We start from the raw sequence: 23,309 nt of genomic DNA on the forward strand, positions 1-23,309 counted from the left end.
CCCTAGCACCGAGCGGGGTCAGTAGACCGACGCCCCATAAATCGATGTCCCCTTGGTTAAACAGCCGCTTGGCCATGTGGGTTAGTTGGCTAAGGCGTTGGCTTCGGAGCCCAAAGTACCCTGGTTCGCCTCTGACCACCGGCGCATTGTGTCTCGGTCCCCTCGGCATAAGAATCGCGACCCCGGTAGGTCTGGCACTGTAGCGCATCGTTGAATAACTCGAACGATCCTGCTTCCGACGTTCTGGTTTTTTGTTTTCGTTTTTGCTTAATACTCGTCATTAGGTAACCAATGGCGATCGGTCTGTCCGCAGATCATGATAATTATGCTTCTGGCCTCATTCCTGATGACGATGAAGATGAAGATCGTACGTACCTCCCCGACCCACGGCCAGCAGCGGACACGGACGAGGACGAGGACCAGGACATGGACGAGGACGTGGACGAGGACGAGGACAAGGGCAAGTCCAAGGATATGGACGAGAACCAGGATATGGAGGAAGTCAAAGACGAGAACGAAGACGAGGACCAGGATGAGGCCCAGGTAGTGGCCAAGAACAGCAGTAGGGCTTCCGGCGAACACAGTGTCTCTGTTGAAAAATCTCCTAAAGCAAGAAAGCCATCCCTAAAGCGGAACGTTTGCCCCTATTGTGATACCCTGCACACAAAATTTGCACGCCATCTTTTCCGGAAGCATAAACGAGAACCCGACGTACTTGACGCGCTCGCCTTTCCAAAAGGATCAAGGGAGAGGAGAATCACTCTGGAAGGTATCATTCATAAAGGCAACTTCAAACATAACTGCTGTTTTCCGAGATGGGCGAGGAACGATCGTCCCCAGGAGGCGTCCACCCCAAGATATGAATGTCAACGTGAAAGATATGCTGCCATGTGGGAAATTTCACGGTGTCTTTTCTAGACGCGGCCTCTTTCGGCATCGGTGCCACGCCCATGGGAAAACTGCCTCTGGGGGCCGAGTCCAGTCCCAGGGAAGATCCTTGCTGTCGTGCCACAGAGATGCCGCGGCTGGTTTAGAAAACCTGATGGCGAAGATGCGAGACGATAGTATTTCGTCCACTTGCAGGCACGATGCCTTTATCATGGAGTTCGGGGCCCGTCTATACACAAGATTGGGCCACGAGCGCTACTAACATGCACACATCAGAGAAAAAATGCGGCAGCTAGGACGACTGCTGCTGGAGCTGAATGCATCAAGCCCAGGATCAGGTCTAGATATGTTTATTCACCCCGCGAAGTTCATGGAAGTGGTAGGCGCGGTCAAGAACATGGCCGGTGTGAAGGAGGGCAAATATCATAGCCTATCGCTTGCTCTCAAGCTTGGTTATGGCCTCAGCGAATGCGCGCGCATACTGAAAACGCGCGGGATCACCAACGAAGACGCCACCCCGAGGACGGCTGCGGACGATTTCCTCCTGCTCTACCAGCGAGATTGGAAGCTACACGTGTCTTCTCGTGCGCTTACCACTCTCTAGGAAAGGAAGTGGAATAAGCCCGTCGGCCTTCCCCTCAATGCGGATGTTCAGAGTGTAACGAAGGAGGTGCGGGATGAGTTGGTGCAGGCTCAGCGGCTGTTGGAAGAGGAACGCTCTATCAAGAACTATGTTAAATTGTCGGAGACTGCGTTGGCATCCATCATTTTGTTTAACCGGCGAAGGCCGGGAGAAGCGTCAAGGCCTACGGTCAGATCATACACTGGAAGGGACCAAACTCTCAATGAAGATGTCCTGCAGCACCTGTCTCCCTTAGAGCGAGAGCTATGCCATTCGCTGGGAGATTAAGTGGTTCGGAGCAAAAAAGGAGGCGATGTGCCCATCATGCTGACAGCCACAATGCGAGGGGCGCTTGATCAGCTGATCGCAGCGAGGAAAGACGTTGGGATCCCTCTCGACTGTCCACACATTTTCTTCAACAGCGCAGCCCCAGTTGCGAGCATGCTCAGAGGCAGCGACTGCGCGCGGACATTCGCGCGGAGGGCACGCGTCAACAACATCACAGTCACGAAGTACAGAAAGCATGTGGCTACTATGCTGCAGCTGCTGCAACTGAGCGAGATTGAAATGGATATCGTGGCCCGCTTTATGGGCCATGACATACGGGTCCACAGGCAGTTCTATAGACTTCCCGAAAAGACGGTGCATGCTGCCAAAGTGAGTAAAATACTACTCGCGATGGCCAAAGGGATCGGCGGATTCGCAGGGAAGACCCTGGATGACCTGAACCCAGCAGTTACGATGTCGTCGAAGGTGGTTCCGCTCCCAGTGTCGACATAAACGACAGCGCTAGCATTATTGCCCCTGACGACATGGGAGTGGAGATGGGGTTGAAGAACGCTAAAGGGATGGCTTCCGATCCCCAAGCTGAAGCAGAAAACGGACCACCCAGGGGGCCAAGGATTAATGAAAGAGGGCCCAAAGCCAAAAGGAGGGGCGTGCTGTGGACTGAAAGAGAAAAGGAGGCTATACAGAGGCGCATGAAGCCATTTATCGGTTCTCTGAAGTGCCCAGGAATGGCAGACTGCCTAGCGGCACTGAAGGAGAAGTCTGCACTGTGCCGGCGTTCCTGGAAGGATGTTAAGTTCTGTACATACAGTGTGATCCAGAAGCACAAGTGTACCATGGAAATGTAGTTTCAGCTGAAAGCTTGGAATGCTCCATATCTAGATCCCCTGCTGCGTTGTGTGCAATCGCTGCCTTGCGGTGGCAATGTTCTTTTACCTGCAAGCTCGAGAGGCTCCGGACGTTAGATCCTCTGTTGTGTTATGTTGCGACCCCTGCTTTGCGGTGTGGTTTGACCCGTTTGCAAACAAAAGAAACCTTTTGCACAAGAGTGTGTTTGTGGTGGACTGTGATCGGAACTGATGGATTTGGTGTCTCATGCTGCCCTCCCCACATGGAAATAACACAAAAACTTAAAACGAATAGCAGAAAGCCCGCGTCGGGAGACCTCAACATTGCCTCACAGATTGCAGTAGTGACCTATGTCAAGATGTTTGAAACCGATTTTGTGACCTGCATAGCTGACTGACCTGACCTGCCCCAGATCGTCGTCGATCTGGACTCGTCGATCATCGTCGATCAGGACTATCGATTGATCGTGGTTGTCGTCGTCATCATTGGGGCTTTACGACGCACTCGCCTGCTGAGGGCATATGGTGTCGCCTGACTAACCAAGGCAGTGATTTGTTATTGTGATTGTTCTTCATCTATGCCGTGGGCTGGTCAGACAGGTACCGGCCAGGTACCCAAGACAGGGATAATGAAAAGACAGCGGGAGAACTCGGAATGTTGAAAAATTCATGGAGGTTCAGATTTTTGTACTGTTCTCATTTTACGCATTATTCACGCTTTGAAATCAACCGCCTTAATGTGATGTAATACCACATAGTTTGGCAACTTTTAATTCGCACACAATGTTGTGCGTCCTGTCTCGACAAAGTTTTGGCGTCCACTTGTTGGAAAAAGTTTCGAACGCAGACGAAGAGACATAATTTTCGGACTGTAATGAACAAGGCGTAGCATGTAGCATAAAAGTAGGCATAAGAAGTGAAAATCATCTGTTGCAAACCGAAAAATTGCGTGTAGCTCTTGCCATGCGTCAAATATAACATAATATAATACAATATAATCAAATATAACAATATAATGCAACATAATGGGAACATCACATAACATTAAAATAAGCTACAAATATAGCAGTATGTACTGCAATATAATGCAGATATAACAATATAATACAATATAATACAAATATGACATGATATAGCACAGATCAACATAAATATCACGGCTCCTTCCAAAACAAAGGATGTGCAGGCAAGGCATCAGCAACCAAGTTCCATTTCCCTGTCAGTTGGTTCGCCAACGTGACCGAAGCGACGTTATCACCTAAATTCCCTTTCTTTCCATGCCATAAATGAGGGCAATTTAGATACACATTACAATGCGGAGACCGGTCCCTAGCTTGATAAGTGTAAGGCGTATGACGCACCTTTGACGTCATATTAGCTGGTCCCCGCTTCACAGCATCCTACGGATATTGATCCCTTATCGCTAGACCTACGAAATGCTTACCATCGCACTCTTCGGGTTTTCAGCAGCACTAAGATATTAATTTCGTAACGCTGGCTCATGTTTAAAGAGGTGTGTAAGTGGTCCCCACTCTGTAGTAGTCTAGCGCGGTCCCCACTTGGGAGGGCTTACAAACAGGTTGTGTGTGTGTGTGTGTGTGTGCGTGTGCGTGTGCGTGTGGGTGTGCGTGTGCGTGTGCGTGTGTGTGTGTGTGTGTGTGTGTGTGTGTGTGTGTGCGTGCGCGCGCGCGCTACAGTACTGTTGTAAACATGAACGGCTGTCATATGTGTAAACATTGCTCTTTTCTTTTAACGAGCAATGGATTTCTGGGTTTGCCCTTATTTCGTTCCCTTCTTAAATCACTCTCATATCAATAACGAGCGCAGGTCAAGGCGGTCTATATTCAAAACTGAACACAAGAGAAGAGAGCGTCGTACCGAACAAAGACAGTAAACGGCGGGAACAGAATAGATACATTTGGCGCCGGTGAGACATAACCGGTTCTTGAAACACTGCCATGAAGACGTGATAAGCAAGCACTGAATTAATCACGTACATCCCCCTCCTCTAAGTCTGAGAGTTTACTCTACAGGTTCAGCTTATTGGGGGGGGGGGGGGGGGGGGGGTCAAACAGGTCTCCCCAATCGGGCGCACTGGGTAATGTCGGCTGACACCACAACCGGCACGGCTCTGGTCTCTCGTAGGACCCGAGTCGGGACTGGGCCGCGATGGGGGCTTCTTCAGCTGCCGGGCTGAGGACGCCGAGGCTCGATCGGCTGAGACGCCCAGAGGAACTGCCGATTTCTCCTGAGGACGACTCCGTCTTCGTTCTCGACTTCGTAGCTCCGGGGCTTCACCACACTCGTGACTACGGCCTTTTTCCAGGTCTGGTTCGTCTTGCCGTCGATGGGCTGCATCCGGACAAAATCACCCACGTTAAGGGTCTTCAGGACCCTTCTTCTTGTGTATCTTTCGTTCGTTGCAGTCTTCTTGACCTTGAGCTGTTTCCTCTGGTTTTTGTTGAGGTGAGCTTGCAGAACGAACTCAACTCAACGAACTCAACGAACTCAGGAGATTCCTGGGCATGGTGAACTGTCACGGTACCTCCCTCACGTGACCACGGTGCTTCACCCGCTGCAGAACCTGCTGAAGAAGGAAGTGGCATGGACGTGGAGCGAGCACCATGAAAAAGCGCTCCAGGAAACCAAGATAATCGAGGCGAACGTGAAGCCCACCCACTACGACCCGAGCAAAGAGCTGGTCTTGGAAAACGACGCTTCAGAGTATGGACTGGGGTCTGTGGTGATGCAAGAGGGCAGGTCGGTGGCGTGTGCCAGCCGCACCCTTCCCTAGCAGAGCGTAATTACGCTCAAATCGAAAATGAGGTGCTGGCGGTGAAGTTCGGTCTGGACTACACCACTACACATACGTACGTCCCGTCACGGAGGTAACGGACCACAAGCCGCTCGTCAGCATCAGGAAGAAGCCCCTGGCCAAGGCACCAAAAAGACTTAAGAACATGCTGCTGAACACGCAGAAGTACGACTACGAGCTGATCTTCAAGCCCAGAACGGAGTTCCCAGCTGCTGACGCAATGTCCCGAGCACTGCTGAGCGACACTGGACAAGAAAACACGCCAGTCCACGCGGTGTACACGGCACCGTTCAAGCGGGAGCAGCTGGATGATATCCGGGGAGCGACCGACAGAGACGGCGCACTGCAAAAACTGAGAGAAACAATCATGGCCGGCTGGCCGGCAGAGAAAAACGGCCTACCAGAAGCTGTCGTGCCCTACTTCAACTACAGGGACGAGCTGTCTGTCCATGACTGCATCATCGTGAGAGGAGACCGAGTGGTCATCCACAAGCCAATGAGAAAGGAGCTGTTGGTCAAACTGCATACGGGGCACTCCGGCATCAACTCCTGCCTCAGAAGAGCCAAAGATCTCATCTTCTGGCCAGGGATGTCGAACGACATACGAGAGTACCTGGCGATGTGTGACGCCTGTGCTTCAAGTCCATGTGGTCGAGCACCAGAGCCCATCTTCGCTCATGCTGTACCAGGACGCCCCTGGGGGAAGGTGGGCACAGATCTCTTCCACGTCGAAGGCCGAAATTACCTCGTCACCGTGGACTACTTTAGCCAATTCGTGGAAGTGGGCTACCTGCAGGAAACAGCGTCACAGGCTGTGGTCAGCAAACTGAAAGGACAGTTCGCCAGACACGGCATCCCGGACATCGTCGTCAGCGGCAACAGTCCGCAGTTCCCGAGCAGCCACTTTGCTAACTTCGCAAAGTCCTGGCTGTTTGAGCATTAGTCGTCGAGTCCCGGCAACAGCAAGGGCAACGGCGCAGCAGAGGCAGCTGTCAATATTGTAAAGCACCTCATGAAGAGAGTCCGAGCAGCGGGAGAAGACCCGTGCCTGGGACTTCTCAACTTAAGGAACGCGCCCCAAGAGGGGATGGATACGAGCCCAGCTCATGAAGTGTGTCCTCCAGCACTGGCAGAGTGGTGTGCTCCGTTTAAGAAGCACTTTGTTCAGCTCCTGTGGGTCGATGCAGATTCTCAGGCTGCCATCTGTCTTCTCGTTGACAGCCATTTGGCTCACCCCTGGAGTTGGTTGCTCAACCTTCTCCAGCACACCTTCACTTTCCAGTTTGTCCAGCTCTTCTTTCAGCTTGGGTCGCACAGAGATGGAGACCCTCCTTGTTGGCATGACCACAGGCTGCACTTCAGGTCTCATTTTCAGGTGATATGGTCCTTCTGGCTTTCCGAAGCCTCCCTTGAAATCATCATCCACTTTCAGGTTGTTGAACTGAACGAAGTTGTCTGTTTGAACATTGATCAAGTTCATCTGCTGGCTCGCTCTCAGGCCAAGCAGTGGGGTCAGGTTTCCTTCATACACAAGGAACTCGACATAGTACAGTGGTCCATTCCTGAGGTTTTCACAACCCTCCTGCGCACACCTTCCGGCTTGAGTCGCCTTGGTCCCATGTGCGGAGCATCTTATTGGTGGGTAGGGTGGATGTGGCGCGCTTCTTGGGCAGCAGGTTGACGCTGGATCCTGTGTCAATCTGGAACCTTACTTCTTCTCCATCAACCATCATGAGACCCTTTACGTATTTGCCCTTGGCCTTCCTTTCCACCTTCATCAAGTTGACCCACTCAGGCCTTTCCCTCTCTTGCATCTGGTGCACTCTGTGCTGCGGAGTGAAGCACCTTGATGCAAAGTAGTTTTTCAGGCCACATTTTGAGCATGTCTTCCGAAAGGCAGGGCACAGTTCTTTCTTCACTGGGTGTTGCCTACCACAGTTGCCCACAGTTGCCCACCACTTGCATGATCTCACTCCCATGCCTTGGTTTCTCAGGTTTTGCCTTCTGACATTACCTTTTCGCTCTCTGCTGATGACTTTGTTGATGGCCTTACTTGGCCTCATGGCTCTGTCCTGGGCCTGTGTGCTTTCCGCGGCCTTGCATATATTAATGCATTTGTCCAAGGTGAGGTTCCTACACTTCAGCAGCTCTGTCTGCGCCTTTAAGTTTCTGGTACCCAACATGATTCGATCCATAATCATGGAAGGTAGACAGCTATCACAGAACCCGCAAGTTTTCACCAGTGTTCTCAGCTCTCAGATGAAACTGTCCATTGTCTCTCCTTCAGCCTGCTTTCTGCTGGGAAATATGAATCATTCCCAGGTTTTACTGACTTCACCCACACAGAAACTCTCCATCTCGTCCATGATTTCTTTCACTGTTCTGCCCTCTTCCATTGAGTCAAACCGGAATCCATTGCAGACTTTGAGGGCATCACCTGCCAACGGGTTCAGCACAAGTGCTATCTGCACCTCTTTGCCTAGGCCGTCAAAACCTGAGAGGACAGTATACGAGAACCAGCTCTGCCTGAAAATCTTCCAATTTTCTGCCGCATTGCCTGCCAGTGAGAATGGCTGGGGAGGGCGAACACCTGGAATAGTTACAGGTCTTCGGTTTTCAGTTTCATCAGAATTTCACATTTTTCAGCCCAGTTCGAGGCTGCGCCACGTTCGTCTGAAAATCTTGGGACGTTCGCTGACCAGTGCGGAGAGTATCTCACAAATCGCTATTTATTCTATAGCGCTATCAGAACCACTTTCGATCAATCCCACGGCTGCAACCATATTTCGTTCCTGTGCGAGTACCGAGTATAGCGTGCTAGTAGTATCTAGGCCGAACGGTAGATGACAGAACGTCTCGCGGAGTACAGAAATACAGTCTAGTTCCGACCTCCGACTCGTGTGGACCTTCGCGGATACAGACTCGAACAGTTCCCTTCTTAAATCACTCTCATATCAATCACATTCGCTTTTTGTCCCATTTCCTTTGAGGGTCTCATATGGGGGGGCGGGAAGGGGGTAGTAGGTTCTTCCAGTCTCCTGAGCGTAGGCAATCCGATCGTGGGCATTCCATGCATTGACATTCCGGGCATAAGTCTTCCGAACATAGTTCTTCTCGTCGTCATCTTTCTCAGTTCGGGAGACAAGCTCACCGTGCCTGCTTTGTCAGCAGCGAAATTGCCTCGTCGCTTTATGAGTTACCGGCTCGGAGGTGTGGATGGACAGCCACAGAGGACACCATGTATGTTTTGACGCCTTGAATGCATTTTCATGCGTTTGGCCACCCATCCGCGGTTCTTAGTTCACGCTTTGACCGGTGGCACGTTTACGCACTGAAACTAGGCTTTAACACAATGACATTCACGCACTCTCCTGTTCTGGATTTTTATTGTCGACATTGATTTGCATGAATGTTAATGCATGGCCCAGTTTAATGAGGATTCACATGTCACATGCCTCAGTGTACGCTTCAAAAGGACCCGGCCTAAAAGTCAGACCCCGCCCCTGAAAGCAGACCCCGTATTGTTCAGGAAGGCCCTGGAAAAGCCTTTCCTCAACTTACATTTCTTGGCGCCGCCCCTGTCAGACCCAAGAAATCGATGTGGGGAATCCGCATCAATGAAAAGCCTCCACCAATCTCTTGAGGCACCAGTTAATTGTTCCAAATAGTATCATGCGCAGTATCTTGACCACAAATGGCTATTCATTGAACCATAGCTTATGACTTGTAATGGAGCGTGCTTTGTAACGTTACACCTTTGACCCAGAGACCAGTCATAACTTTATCAACCCGATAGGAAGCACAAATTATTGATACCCATACTTTCACCTTTCTTGCAAGGTTTACTCCGTTGGACGCTGTACGGCAATTGTGGTGAAAACATAACAGCGATCACTTAGAATAAACAACAGTTGCATCAAGAGGTTCTAGTTGCATATAGCTATGACCAAACAGCGAACACGCCCCCGACCAGACACAGAAGTTCCACGCCGGCTAAGGACAACGCTGCGACGCTTTCACAGCACCTCAGCGCGCGTCCAACGTCCCACTTCACGGCACTCGTCTCGTATTCAACGATCACTTGCAGGTCGAGCGCGGCCCCGCCGACCAACAGCACCCGACGCCACCCCTACCCCGGCGTGGGAAATTACTCCGTTGCTATGCGACCCACCAACCGCGTGCTTGCAGTGTTCGCGCTGGCGTCGACTGTATGCGCGCGACCGACGGCCCTCCACTCCACAAATGGACGCCTTCCACTCTGCCCCATTTTGGAAGTTATTTATCATCTTGGATATTACGCACCATGGACATTATGAGCTTCAGACGTTCTGTACCTTGGACAATATGAGCGCCTCCCGCCATCGCTCATATCAACGGCCGCATGGTGGAGGGAATGGTGCCACGGCCTCCGATGAGAGAAGACGCACTGCTGACGATGTACTGCACCCAGCCAGTGGCTTCATATGTGTCTGCTGTGCATCAAAGCCAGCCAGTGCCTGCTATAAATCCCGGCCAGCGCCCTGAGACGGCCGACGTGACAGTTTTGGTCCGCTAAGTAATTTAAGCAAAGCTTTGAAATAATAGTCGAGTGAAACTCCGTCTGGGCATGTCTGAAGTTTGCGGGATGTAACTGGGCTGGCTTATTTCCAGTGTAGTTTCTGGCGTCTCAATCAATCTTGGGGAGCTCGGCAGCATACACGATTGACGGCGCTCTTAGGACAACCCCATTTACAAGGCCCCGGTCCCGAAATGATTTCATAACCACATGGAAACCATTCGTGGACGGCGGACGTGCATGAAAAAAAAAACAAATCGCAGGGTGATGCATCTCGCGCACGTGAGACAAAAATAAAGAACAAAACGAAAAAATCAAAAACGTACACACGCACGTCCACTACAAAAATTAGCCAGATGACACATTTCGCGCACGCCAGGTAAAGATAAACGATAAAAACGAAAACACACGGACAGGCGAACACGCACGCACACATACACCTAATGGTTTCATACCGTGTGCGGTGCAATACCATCGCGAGCTAATCATGACTTTTGGCATGCACCCGAACACGTCATAGATGACCTCGACTGCTGAACTACCTTACAATTCCTAGCAGGAGTGCCTTCACTATACTATGGCTGGTGCTCTCCACAACCCCGCCTTATGCCACGACTCCTCTCTGACTTCTGGATCACAGATTGATTTCTTCGACCATTATCACCATTGACAACACTCAGTTGCCAAAGGTCGCACAAACCGGCCAGGGCACTAATAAACAGAAGCGAAACATTCAAACGCACTCCATCCGTTGACTAGCTTGTTTATAACAGCCGGCGACGAAGATGGCCTCGTCGTCCCACCGCATCACACCAGAGGTACAACTATTACTGCAGAGAAGAATTACGAATCTGTGAGATCAAACAACACATGAACGCTAGTGAAACCAGCCAGATAAAACAGAGTATGGCGATCACCCGTGAGAAAGGTTGCCACGCTTGGGAAATTGACACTGACACAGCACAAACCGCACTGTCTTGACAGGAGCGTCAGCCCGAGGACACGCCAACAGAGGGTGCTGACCAGCCTCAGCGATTGTCACGCGACCCGTCACGGCGTCATGACCCGTGAAACGGAATGTGATCCCGCGCGCAGCGTTGTGCGGTGACGTCTGAACGCCACCGATACGCCGGCATCGCCATCGCCAGGGCTGGAGTCTGCGCCGGACACTGGCTGACGCCGTACTAGCTGCGGCCGTTCGGGAGGCCGCAACTGCCGGCCCGCACTCCATACACCGTGACAACAATATCTGAGCGAATAACGCCAACAACAGCACAGTGCGTCTGCCCGGCATTACAGCGGCAAGGCCGACGACGGCACAAGGTGTACACTACCGCAGAGCGCAGGCTGACCAGCTGGAGCCCCAGCGGCGGGACAGGGGCCAGGGCAGGGGCCGGGCGGCGGCGGCAGGACAGGGCCGGCCGCTGGCTCAGGCGGTGTCGCCGCCGCCCCTCCGTAGGCCGCGGCTCGGCTCCTGGGACCTCGTCTGGCTCAGGTACATGCGCAGGCCGGCGCGGAGCAACTTGTACTTGTTAAGAGACTGGTGCTCCAAATCTGTCGGCGGAGTCAGGCCAATAGCATGCACCGATGATCAACGTCATAAGCGTTTACATGACGGTCCGCGCAGAGCCGCTTGCCATAATATTACCTTTACGCAAAACGAACGATGAAAACACTGTCGCACAGACCTCAAGACGTGATTTTCACTAAATACTGATATTCGCACTACACGCAACATGCATTGTTAGGTGACGCTGCGATAAGCAGGCATCTTACCCTTTAAAACGTTCCCACTGTCTGCAATCGTCCTTCCCTGAGCCTTCCAAATCCGGTAGAACTCGCACATGATGCAGACGTAATACTCGTTGAGTACATCCATTACAGCCAGTCTGAGGTTGCACTCCCTGGAACAGGTGTAAACATACCCTGTCCGCACTGTCCGTCCAAGAAGCTAACAAGTGTCGCAAGGTCTCCACGTAAAAGCTTACGAATATAGATACCAATCTATTCGTGTACCAATTATTGCGGCTAACGTGGTACACGCCGCCACAGACCATTCACGCGGATAACATCAGTCCAAACGATCAGCCGTCACTCCTCTGCACGCAAGAAGGCATACCCATGGCGTCCCGAGTCGATAGAACGATCTCAACCAGCTGGATGCTACCGTCCTAATCTCACGTACCGATCGGGTTACCAACGTTCTCACCCCATCCCGGTCCCACAACAGACGCCACGTTATCACCACTGTGGTGCCCGCGAGCGAGTCCGTTACGTCGCTGTAGCCGTTATCGCACACCGGACGACAGCGGCGCACTCAGATCCATTAAGCCGGCGGGAGTCACTCGCTGGCACACGGCCGCCAGCCCACCTGTTGAGCACGCCGTGGCGCAGGGCGTTCAGCGCAAGCCGCGTGATGTTGATGGAGAGCACCATGAACGGAAAGTTCTGGCGCTCGTGCAGCGACAGCCGGTACGCGTCGGCCGCCAGCCGGCGGTAGAGGAGCGTGCTCAGCAGGAACAGGGCGTTCAGCAGGCTGAGCAAGCCGGCTCCGCGCAGGTCCGTGGCCGGGTCACTGCCCTGCGACGGGATACACTGGGCCGTCACGCACGCGCCGCTGACCGCTGACACGCGCTCCATGTCTGAACTTCGCTCCATGTCTGAACTAGTCACTGCCCTGCGACGGGATACACTGGGCCGTCACGCACGCGCCGCTGACCGCTGACACGCGCTCCATGTCTGAACTTCGCTCCATGTCTGAACTAGTCACTGCCCTGCGACGGGATACACTGGGCCGTCACGCACGCGCCGCTGACCGCTGACACGCGCTCCATGAACTAGTCGGAACTTCCCATCTCCTTGCGAGGACAGAGCGGGAAATGCGTCATCTGGAGCTGTTTCGCATTGTTACTTAACTTGAACACTGACTAAAACACGAACGGAGTTGCTCACGTTGCAGCCTATCGCCCGACTTCAACTATCTAGCCCACATAGCTGAGAAAGGGGAGCGTGGCTAGAGCCTTCTAGTCCTTAGCAGGACAGCAATGTTTCAAATTACCACTCACACCGCTTGCTTCCAAGTACCACTCACACCGGTAGCAGATGTCGGAGCATCTCATTGTGGATGTCACCAGGACCTTCCGATACACTACGAACCTTCGCGATTGCCGACTCCAACTCCACCAAAGTGAAGGGCTCATTGTACGCCTGTGGTTGCCTTGTAAAAAAGTCCACCACGATTTTTTCGCATTGTGCTCTTTGCTGTAAGAACTGTGGGCTCGCGTTTGTACCTTCGCTACGGTGGGAGAGTGCTCGGGCGATCCCGTTAGCCACATCCAACGGATGAGTAGCATGTCATTAACATGCAGCACAGGCAGTGTCACGGATAAAGACCGCCCAGAGAGACGTTTCATCCGAGCCCAAACCTGCGAAGTCGGCATGAATCGGTTGAGCGTGCTTACATACACACGCCAGGATTCACGTTTCGCTTCTTTTATCGTGCGACGGGCAAAAGCTCTCGCCTTTTTAAAAGCTACTAAATTCTCCAGGCTCCTTCTGGCGTGAAAAGCTCGGAAAGCACGTTTACGAGCGCGAATTGCGTCACGACACTTCTCTGTCCACCACGACACAGTAGTGCGACGGGGAAATCCAGACGTGCGCGGGATAGAACCGCTGGCGCATTCTAGAAGTCGGTGAGTAAAATCCTCAATAGAGGGTGCCGCCCTCTCGCCTTCGGTTTGACACAATGTCTCCAGTCGAGCCTCAAACTCACTCCAGTCAGTCTTTTTTAAATTCCGACGTCGTGGTCTTACACCCAACGTTCCCCTTATCTGGAATCGAAGCCACACTGGGAAATGATCGCTGCCCATTGGATCATCTGCCAAAGACCACTGGAGGCTCTCCACCAGCTCGGGACTAGAAATACTCAAGTCAAGCGCGGAAGTCTGACCGGACGGAAGAGTAAAATGAGTACGAGTCCCTGCGTTTAAAATACACAGTGACAAGTCATGGATAAAATGCTCGCAAATCCTCCCACGGGTGTTCGTGCTACCACAGCCCCACGCAATGTGATGAGCGTTGAAGTCATCTAAAAGAAGACATGGTGAACGCAACTCATGCACTTAACAGCGTAGACCGCAGGTTCAACCTCCTGGCTGGCACGCTGTGGTGGACTGCAAGGAGGACACCGCCGTGTGCGATACCGTCAGTTAACACATCGTTGCGAAACAGGGCGTAGCCATTCAGCGTGCAGTGGTGACTAGAAGCCAGCTTGGTCTCTTGCAGCGCTACGGCTGCCGGACAGTGCTTGCTGATGACAGCCCGGAGGTCGAGGGCATTCGCCCTTATTCCTCTACAGTTCCACTGTAAAAAGGCCTGTAAAGGGCGCGTGCTAAAAAGGCGGTTGGAGGTCACATACTAAAACCGGACACGTCCCAAAAGAACTGGGCTGCGCCAGTTGCAGGAGCAGACGTTTCAGACTGAGAGCCACGATTCGATTCTGCAGGAACGCGCCCCACTCTGGGACGAATTCTGGGGCTCCCTCCGTCAGATGGAGACGGGGGACCGGCCGGGGCACGCTCCACGTCAGCGTACCCAGTCCAGGGTGGCGGCGGGGGAGGGCCCATCGGCGGGTCTCTACCGGGCGTCTGGGGGTCAGCGGGGGCCTCCACTGGCCTTATCGGCGATGGTGTACCACTGCGAGGGGCGGGCTCCTTGCTTGCACCGGACAAACGATTGGCCGCCTTAGCACTCTCCAACGCGGCTAAGCGGGCCCGCTTGGCGTCGCGAGCGCGCCTGTCCGCCTCATGCCGTCCCATCGTTTCCACTGTCCGTCCACACACACTCGCCAGTGTCGCCGGAGGCGACGTTGTTGTTCATTGGTGGCCGGAGGCGACGAGGGCAGCGGAGCGCCAGACGGCGAGGACGGCCGAGCCCGCGGACCATGGCCGTGCTTGACCACCATCCATCCCCCCTCCTCCCCCGCCAGCGACTCCGACGACACCTGAGGGGCCGGCGGCACAGCGTTGGTGGAGCAGGGCGCGGCTTAAGGACCCGGAGGATCTGACTGAGCGGGAGTCACCCGTCCCGCCGGCACCACAGACAAACCGAAGGATCGCAGGAGCGCGTTGAGTTGGACTGCTGACATGTGATTGATGCTGGTGGAATGTAGTACAGGGATTTGGGATTTTTCGGCATAAGATACTTTGGGGTGATTAACCTCATACTGTTCACACGCCTCGCGGAAAGAGGTATTCTTCGAGGTTTTCATAGAGATAATTTCCTTTTCCTTCATGAAAGCTGGACAACTTCGATCGAAAGTTGTGTGCGGTACCTGCCCGCGCCACAGTTCACGCACCAGGGCTGCACCGAAGTACACTGGTCTCCCGCATGCTCGCAAGGTGCACACTTCCCACAGACAGCTCGACTGCGGCAGTGTGGTTTTGTGTGACCAAAGCGCTGACATTGAAAACATGGCATCGGATTCGGAACGAAGACTCTGACTTTGACAACGGCCTAGCCAATGCGGATATCAGACGGTAGATCCGGCCGGTTAAATGTTAATATAATGTTGTTTGTAGGGATTTGGTCATCACCCCTCCTGGTCGTGATCCTGCGCGCTGCGGTGACCCCTAACATTCCCAACTCTTCGATGATTTCCTCCTCGCTGACGTCACGAGGGTCATAGTAGTTTATGATGCCTTCTGAGAATTGTTTCGTGTGGTGCGCTGCGACCGTGACTGGCACGCTCACATCTCGTCTTCCACCCTCGGTTCTCGCGGCGTAGACAAATTCAGTGGCTGTCATAGCTCGAGTCGCATCGGTGCCGTTTGCGAACTCCACCTCAATCGCGCTATCTCTCAGCTTATCACAGCGGGTGACTTTTCCGAACCTGTCGCATCCGTTTCGGCGCTGAAACGGTGAAAGCGATGCCAGGTTCTTCGCATCACTCCGGAAGGCAACAATGCGTGGGGTAGGTGGAACCGACTTCTCGCTGCACGCGAAGTTCATCGCAGTCCGTCCCCTTCTCGGGGGCGTGTGTTTTTGGGGTTTGTAGACGCCATACAGTTTAATTGTTAATTTCGGCACCGGGGCTCCCCACCCACCTCGGAACCCAACTGAGGGACAGTCCACTCACCCAGGTAGTGGTGGTGCAGTCAGGGCTACCCTGGTGCTATACGGGGCGAACGACGCCTCCCACACGGCCAGGTGTAACCGGGGAGACCCCTCCCCGTCCCGACCGTGGTTCAGCGCCGCCGCTCCTTGACCCCTGAAGCCGCTGCGCGCGGCCAGGCGCCCGAAACGGAAACCCACGGGGAGCACCCAACCCCAACGCGAGCGACAAGCCGTTAGACCCGTGTGGGGCCCCACGGGCCCCCCCACGCCCCCGGATATCTTGGCCAAAGTGGAGTGTTGGGACGCGCCGTGACTGACCCGCACGACGCGCCCCTCAGCCACCAGGATCCGATCAACCCGGGGACGTGGGTGAGGTGGCACGGCAACCCGATAAAACGAGGATGAGGAGTGGTGATAGGGCCGGATGCGGGAATGCGAGTAATGTTGAGGGAGCGGGCGGGACAAGGAGCAGGAGCTCGCGTACCGGCAGGGTCGCTACGCCCTGAGAGGAACAGCTTGCGCTGTCCATCCGTTACCGGAGCTGGGACCCGAGGGGGCGCTAGTCCCCTACACCGGCCAAAGCCGGTGCCCCTGCGGGGTACAAGGTGCGAATACAAGCATGCAAACGGAACGCACAGTGGACTGGAAAGCATGCAAAATAATGTAGTCACTAAACCAGCCTCGCAAACCTAAATGGGTCAGACTGCACTGGTACTCAGGTACTCATACACTTGCACAAAGACGACCATGAACCATAGATCTCGATTCACTGTGATTTAGTTCTACCTAAAGACAGCTTTTAATTATACACGAGCATTTCAGTCTGTACTTCACATCACTGACATCATGAAACATCACTGTTGGGGGGGGGGGGGGGGGGCTATTTCTTATTATTGATTGATGAGGTGGCTTTTGCATCCCCAATAACGTGATTTACTAACGAAAGAGCGCGACGTGTTCAGGCCCATATCGGACTCATGTACGTGCTCAACGTACCGCGCCGCAGCGCGCCAGGCCATTGCAGTGGCGAGGCGGTGACCTGAACCTTGGAAGCCATCACCTGAAAGCCGATGCTCTCCCAGTGGTGTCCGAATCTGGCGCACTCGAGACGGGAGGCCGTCAACCGCTTGTAGATGGTGGTCAGCATGTGGATCTGGCGAGGCTCGTCGTTCTCCAGCTGGCCTGGTGGGTAGGGTGCGTCTGCGTCAGCGCCTCTCCAGACCGCATTGGTCACGGCGGCGCACGCTGTCCCACCGCACGGCTGCAAGGCGCAGAGCACTGGTACGCCCGGACCGGCACAGACATTCTCGTAAACCGTTCCTTGGAATGGAACAATGCATTCCGAATGAGGTACTTGATGCCTCATAACAGCCGAATGGGATGTACAGCATTGATAATGCGGCCTACGACAGATAGTTAATTTGCTACAAATGGATATACAGGCTTGCGATTAATTGCCAGCGCACATCCCACTGCAAAGCTCCGTAGTTCCTTTACAAGGACCTCCGTTCTTTCAAAAATGTACGTTCGCAAAACTGCACCTGCACAGCATGCGTTCCACCACCAAAAACAACTAGTGACAAGCCTCCCCACCCCGACCTTCTCGCAATTAATTCAAGTTCGCAATTAATTTAGGAATTAATTTCGGAATTCAGAATTCCGAAATTTTCGGAACGCCGCATAGAAAGACACGGCTTAAAACTGTTGATGTCTTCCCAGCCACTGACCACTCGCAAAACACCAGAAACAGCGTGGAACGTTCAGGTATGACAGAATACCAGTCAAGTTAAGTGCCCCTTCACTCCGGAGGAACAAGCGTGTTCTGGACACACCATGCTTAAATGTAATCGCGACCACGTCAGAATCAACACATTTGGTTTGTTTTGCATTCTTTTAATTCGTTCGTTCCAATAGCTCTATTAGTCAAGCTACTGAGTTCCGATTCACGCACCCGTGGCGGGCTGAATTCGGGCCGCTTTTGCCCTGCCTGGGGTGACCTGCGGCCGATGGCAACGGTCGCGCTAAAGGTCAGGAGACGGCAGAGGGCAGGATGGACCGTGCCGAGCACCGCAGCGTCTTTCGCCACACAATTCTGCCGCTGATCCGGAATCTCACGCTCGGATGGTGGGTACACGCCCAAGGCAACATGCACTACTTAGCATGAAAGTTAATGCCTGCAATCTATCCGATCAAAAGGTTCGTATCAATTAAATCTCCGAAAGACATATAAGTAATAAATTATAACAAATTTTGTCAGAATAACAAGGTGCGGATTCTGGCACAATAAAACAATATCACCTCTCGATCGCACAAGTGTGTCCCCGGAAGCAAGAACCAGACGAGAGCCCGGCGGTGGTTATCCCAATGGAGTGCAGTACTATCATGAGTGCCGCAGATCGTTCACGACTTTGCATTGAGAATACACAGACACGCACACAAAGATTATTATGCCTGAATACCAATTGTACACAAAAGGAGCCCATCAAGAAGATCCAGTAGTGACTGGAGACAACATGCATATGTCCTCACATTGAGCTATGGCGAATATTCTGTCTCTCTCTGGTACAAGTCGTTTATCGAGCTGAGGCGGCCCCAGCAGCCTACAGAGAATTGATCTGCAGCCTCCCTTTCTCTCCAACGTTGGCTGGATGCTGGTCTGCAATCAAGCGTACTCCTAGGCCATGCAATATGCTTAATGGAACCTAACGCTGCATAGGGAACAACTTTGAGAAAAAAAAAACATTCGGTCCAAAATATTGATGGAAGACAACAGGCCACAGGCGTTGCCACAAGAGAGGAACGCAGTAGGGTAACTTTTACCCCAGAATCTCAGAACTAAACCTACTAAATCCAAGATTTTCCGATATCTAGAAATGGGAAGGCAGAACACAAGTGGGGTCCCAGTGGCCCAGCATTACAGGTGATAAGTTTGCGTTTCTTAAGCTTAATGCTGTAAGTCATACAATTTGAAAGCATTTGTATCATAAATGACTTCAATGAGCAAGTTCGAATTACATAGTGACGCATCAAAATATCGCATCAACTCAAGGTTACATGCCTCACCATATGTGCAGACAGATCCTTCTCCTTGAAATAGATCCACATCTCCGAATAATCGACACACGATGCCGAGGCAGAGTGGTTGTCATCAGCGGTGTCCTGGCCCTCCATGCACTGAACCTCAGGCAAGGCACTCCACTCATCTGCTGCCGCCTCATACTCCAGCCTGTACGCAGTTTGGCACCAGCAGGCAGTTAGCTGCCATATACAACTGGGCACAATGGCAAGACCCAACTGTCCACTCCCCAAACAAGAGAATGAAATCACAGCTATTTTCTGTTCATAACAAACAGCCAGTAAGGTAAGGTGAGGCTCAAGTCATGCCGATAGCATTAAGCATTACTTAACAATAACACGAAACGCAGAAGGTAAAGCAATACAGCAGCTTCAACTTGAATGAAGTTAAACTTCCGTGATAAATGAGGACGCCTCTGAGGCCTCTCCCTGGCGGTGGTGTGGGAGAGGCTCGATGCGACCTCCTTTCTCCATTATGTCGTACAATCACGCCCGGATTTTCGGTAACCTCTGGGTCATCCATTGCGCGAGTCTTGGCATCAAAAACGTGTCTCTGGTATTTCTGATTTCCGGGGAGCGACGGTTTTTAGGGAATACTGAACGGCGACCGAAGGCCGGCGCGGGCGGCGCGGGCGGCGCGAGCGGCGGGCGGCAGTCGACAAATCCGGGGACCACGCATGGCAGGCCGACACTGTCATATTAACACAACGTTGTATCATACAGATATGCTCCAAACACATAAAACTACATACCTTTGTACTGATAATTAACCAAGGAACAGGCTGGTTCCGGTTTCCTGATGTTGCTGGTCATGCTTTGGTACGCATGAGCCTGTAAAACTGAAATAATTCGATTTCCCAGAACGTGTGACCCAAAACGGGTCAATTCTTGACCTAGCACCCTAAAAAATCATAACCATCCGCGAGATCTCGTTGAGACCAATGGAGTTGTCTTTTCTTGAGTCTTCATCTTTCTTAGTTTGAAAACGGCAGAAAGCCCACATTCCCAATCAGCCCACATTATAAAAACTTGCGAGTCAGGGCGAGGGTTCATACGCACTCAGGCGAGAGGGGTGTCAGTCTGCCCCCCGATCGCTTTTCCAGAAGGGCTTGCGGACGATGCGACGAGTCCACACTTAACTTTACCTGGAGCTTCAGGCAGTTGATTTTTTATCAGTAATCAATATACCTTGCAAGGTTAGTGACCTATGGCACTGGCAGGCCAAAGTCAGGCCACACCTGTTGGTGAAAGCCCTTCCTTAGGAATGGTGCAGTCTGACATTACAACAGAGTGTTAGACAAAGCCACCCGTCTTTTCCTCAGACGATGAGAATGTATGATTACCACCAAATCCATTGACTGAATCAGGTATCAAGGTCAAACTGAGGTAAAAAACCATCCACTTTTATTGGAGAATGCCCTTTGTCAGGCAGTTTTTAATACCCAATTCACATACATCTTATATTAACTTTTTGGAGGTCAAAAAGGGTCACAGGACTAAAATGACCCTTATGAAACTTTTGTTTTAGGAACATACTACCAAGGATAATCCTTGTAACTGATCTAAATTCCAAAATCAAAACAATCTAATGGGGCTTCACTCACCTTGTCTTCTCACTGTCAAATAACGCAAATGACCAGAGGTACTTTTGGGATGCAGGGAAGACATGTTAACCACCCACATTTCATGAATAATCATACTATTAGATGTAGAAAACAAACCAGGCTTTGAGTGCAGGAAAATACACCAGGTTCTAAGTGCTTCAAGATGACCTCCCAATGTCCCGGGCAGACATTCAGCCATGGCATAACGCCAATTCATTTTTGTGCTACAATTTTATTGAGAAATAGTTGACAACTCCAAAACATCATTGAACTGTCAGGGAGGATACATTCGTCTGGTGAGTACGCAAAGTTCACATCTGCACAGCATCTTCTTCAGGTGATCTGAAAATTACAGATAATTCTAATGAGTTCTAACAAATGGTATCTCCAAACTAATGCACAAATCATCTACTATTGCAGGTAGCACTGCATGTTAAACAAGTGATAATAAAAAACAACACCTTTTCTTTAGCCTTTCAGCTTCCTCATTGTTCACTTGATTCTCCAGATCCTCATCCTTAGCTGCCTCCATAGCAATAAGACCTGCCAATATTACAGCAAATTAGTCAGACCCAGAACAGGTACGAAACCTATCTGAAAGCAAATCACTCTGGAATTGCTAGGTGCCATTGAGCGACCCACTCCCAATTGCAACAGACAACACACCAATTCCACTATCTTTATACTAAACACTGGGAAATTCCATGCCAGCACGATAAGAAACTGACAATGTGCATATAGATTGACACAATACCTGGCAGCTTGTAAAAAATCTGAGTGCTCAAACTTTTGATGAACATGCAACTTTTCTACCATTCATAATTTTACTGCTGTACTGAACAAGTTCAGTGCCACATGTACTTTTGGCATAATGCTCTCTTAGCATTCGTGTTTTGTAATCTGTCTAACTGCAAAACATTACAATATGAATGTGAATTTCCTGTCTAAATGCAAACAAAACAAAACAGTAAGAGTCAGGGTAAACATTGCTACCTCATGTTAAAAAAGAGCATTGTACATCAATCATCGTTCTTGAGGCAGAACATGTCGTAATTAATCTAAAACAGGTCATCTAAACTCTTATCTTGGAACTTGAATACCTATGATAGCAAACACCCAAGCGCCACAAACACGCAGCAACCGCGACTCCGGCGCCATTGCTATGCGTGATCACAACATTACTGTGTGATCATAACATTACTGTGCATCAAGAATGATAAGAATGTGCAAGGTCAAGGTAACAAGAACCCAATGAAATATGTTTCTTGTGTATCCAAGCAGTCTTCCATATTGTTTGTAGATTGGTCAATGTGGTGGGGAAACATGATGTTTTTGTTGGGAAATGAATAGCAAAATGAGAATATAGTGGCTCAATAAAACCTTTTAATACAGTACATATATGGCATGGAACATGGAATGCCAATGGGACACTGGGTTGAAGGGGATAGGGTGGGGGGTTAGGTTAGGTTAGGTTAGGTTAGGTTAGGTTAGGTTAGGCTAGGTTAGGTTACATTAGATTGTTAGGTTAGGTTAGGTTAGGTTAGGCTAGGCTAGGCTAGGCTAGGCTAGGCTAGGCTAGACTAAGTTAGGTTAGGTTAGGTTAGGTTAGGCTAGTTTGGGCCATGTTCTGGACTATTCTGGCCTGCTTGTTTCATAAACATACCTAAACACAATAAGAAATGTTTTTCATTGCATTATTATTGTCACCTTGGCCACATACATTTTATATGGTTCTTGACAAGCAGAAATATCATAATTACGCAACGATACCAGCAGAAACGTTGCTGGGGAGTCAAGGTGGTTGGGTGCGTGCAGCGCTTGGGAGCTCGCTATCATAGTTATTAAAATTTGAAGGTAGGAGCATGAATCTACCTGTAATACATTTATATGTTCCGCCTTAAATACAATGAATGATGTACAATTATTTTTTCTAACATTAGGTAGCGAACGTATACCTACACACAATCTGTAGTCTAATTTAATCACTTGAGCCGATTGCAAATGCTAGTTGCAAGTACAGTCGTTACGACAGATCAAAACGCGAGTACTGCACGGGCCGCGCCGAACACTCTCACCGCGGTCTGTCTCACGCCCTTGCTTGGTATAGGTCTAGTACCAAGGTATACACGACCATTGCCCTGGACCCTAAACTAGACCACCGTTGGCCTTGCTTCCTCGGAGCAATATATGCTGGCCTCTATCCATTCTAACTTTCTCCAGCGTTCATACGCCCGGCGTCTATCAGACCATCAGACCTCAGTGCGCCATATATTGCATCATTCGCGTCGTTATGGAAAAAATCGTGAGCAGCCTACTTGGGCCATTTTAAAGGAACCCTTCAGAGTGGCAAAGGTATTTTCCACGGCGCTCCTGTAACGCGGCTTATTTGATGTGTGCGTGCCATCATAACGTTGAACGTACGTGGTGGGACTTAGCTGAGGGGGTGTCACGGGGTCATAGTCCCTTATGAAACGAGTTCTCTGTGCTAGATATGGAGCAG

At 51.3% G+C, this 23,309-nt stretch overlaps 1 protein-coding gene across 4 annotated transcripts; it reads right to left on the reverse strand.

Moving 5' to 3' along the window:
- Positions 1 to 8,534: 8,534 nt before the first annotated feature.
- Positions 8,535 to 23,029, reverse strand: LOC119111995 (ELMO domain-containing protein 3). Of its 4 annotated transcripts, none has more exons than XM_037235918.1 (8): positions 21,271 to 21,328; positions 19,958 to 20,036; positions 19,194 to 19,356; positions 18,660 to 18,786; positions 17,191 to 17,312; positions 12,388 to 12,596; positions 11,793 to 11,920; positions 8,539 to 11,570 (listed from the first exon to the last, which is right to left on the reverse strand). In XM_037235918.1, exons 3-8 carry the CDS (start codon positions 19,299 to 19,301, stop codon positions 11,446 to 11,448), a joined length of 819 nt encoding a protein of 272 aa, XP_037091813.1. In that variant the 5' UTR covers positions 19,302 to 19,356; positions 19,958 to 20,036; positions 21,271 to 21,328; the 3' UTR covers positions 8,539 to 11,445. The 4 variants fall into 4 exon arrangements, with proteins under 4 accessions (XP_037091816.1, XP_037091813.1, XP_037091814.1 ...); XM_037235919.1 differs by having other exon boundaries at positions 19,958 to 20,044; positions 21,271 to 21,313; XM_037235917.1 differs by lacking the exon at positions 19,958 to 20,036 and adding an exon at positions 22,885 to 23,029 and having other exon boundaries at positions 8,545 to 11,570; positions 21,271 to 21,352.
- Positions 23,030 to 23,309: the final 280 nt, after the last annotated feature.

Source organism: Pollicipes pollicipes, unplaced genomic scaffold (assembly GCF_011947565.3).
Source record: "Pollicipes pollicipes isolate AB1234 unplaced genomic scaffold, Ppol_2.1 Scaffold_7261;HRSCAF=8764_pilon_pilon_pilon, whole genome shotgun sequence".
Classification (NCBI taxonomy): domain Eukaryota; kingdom Metazoa; phylum Arthropoda; class Thecostraca; order Pollicipedomorpha; family Pollicipedidae; genus Pollicipes; species Pollicipes pollicipes.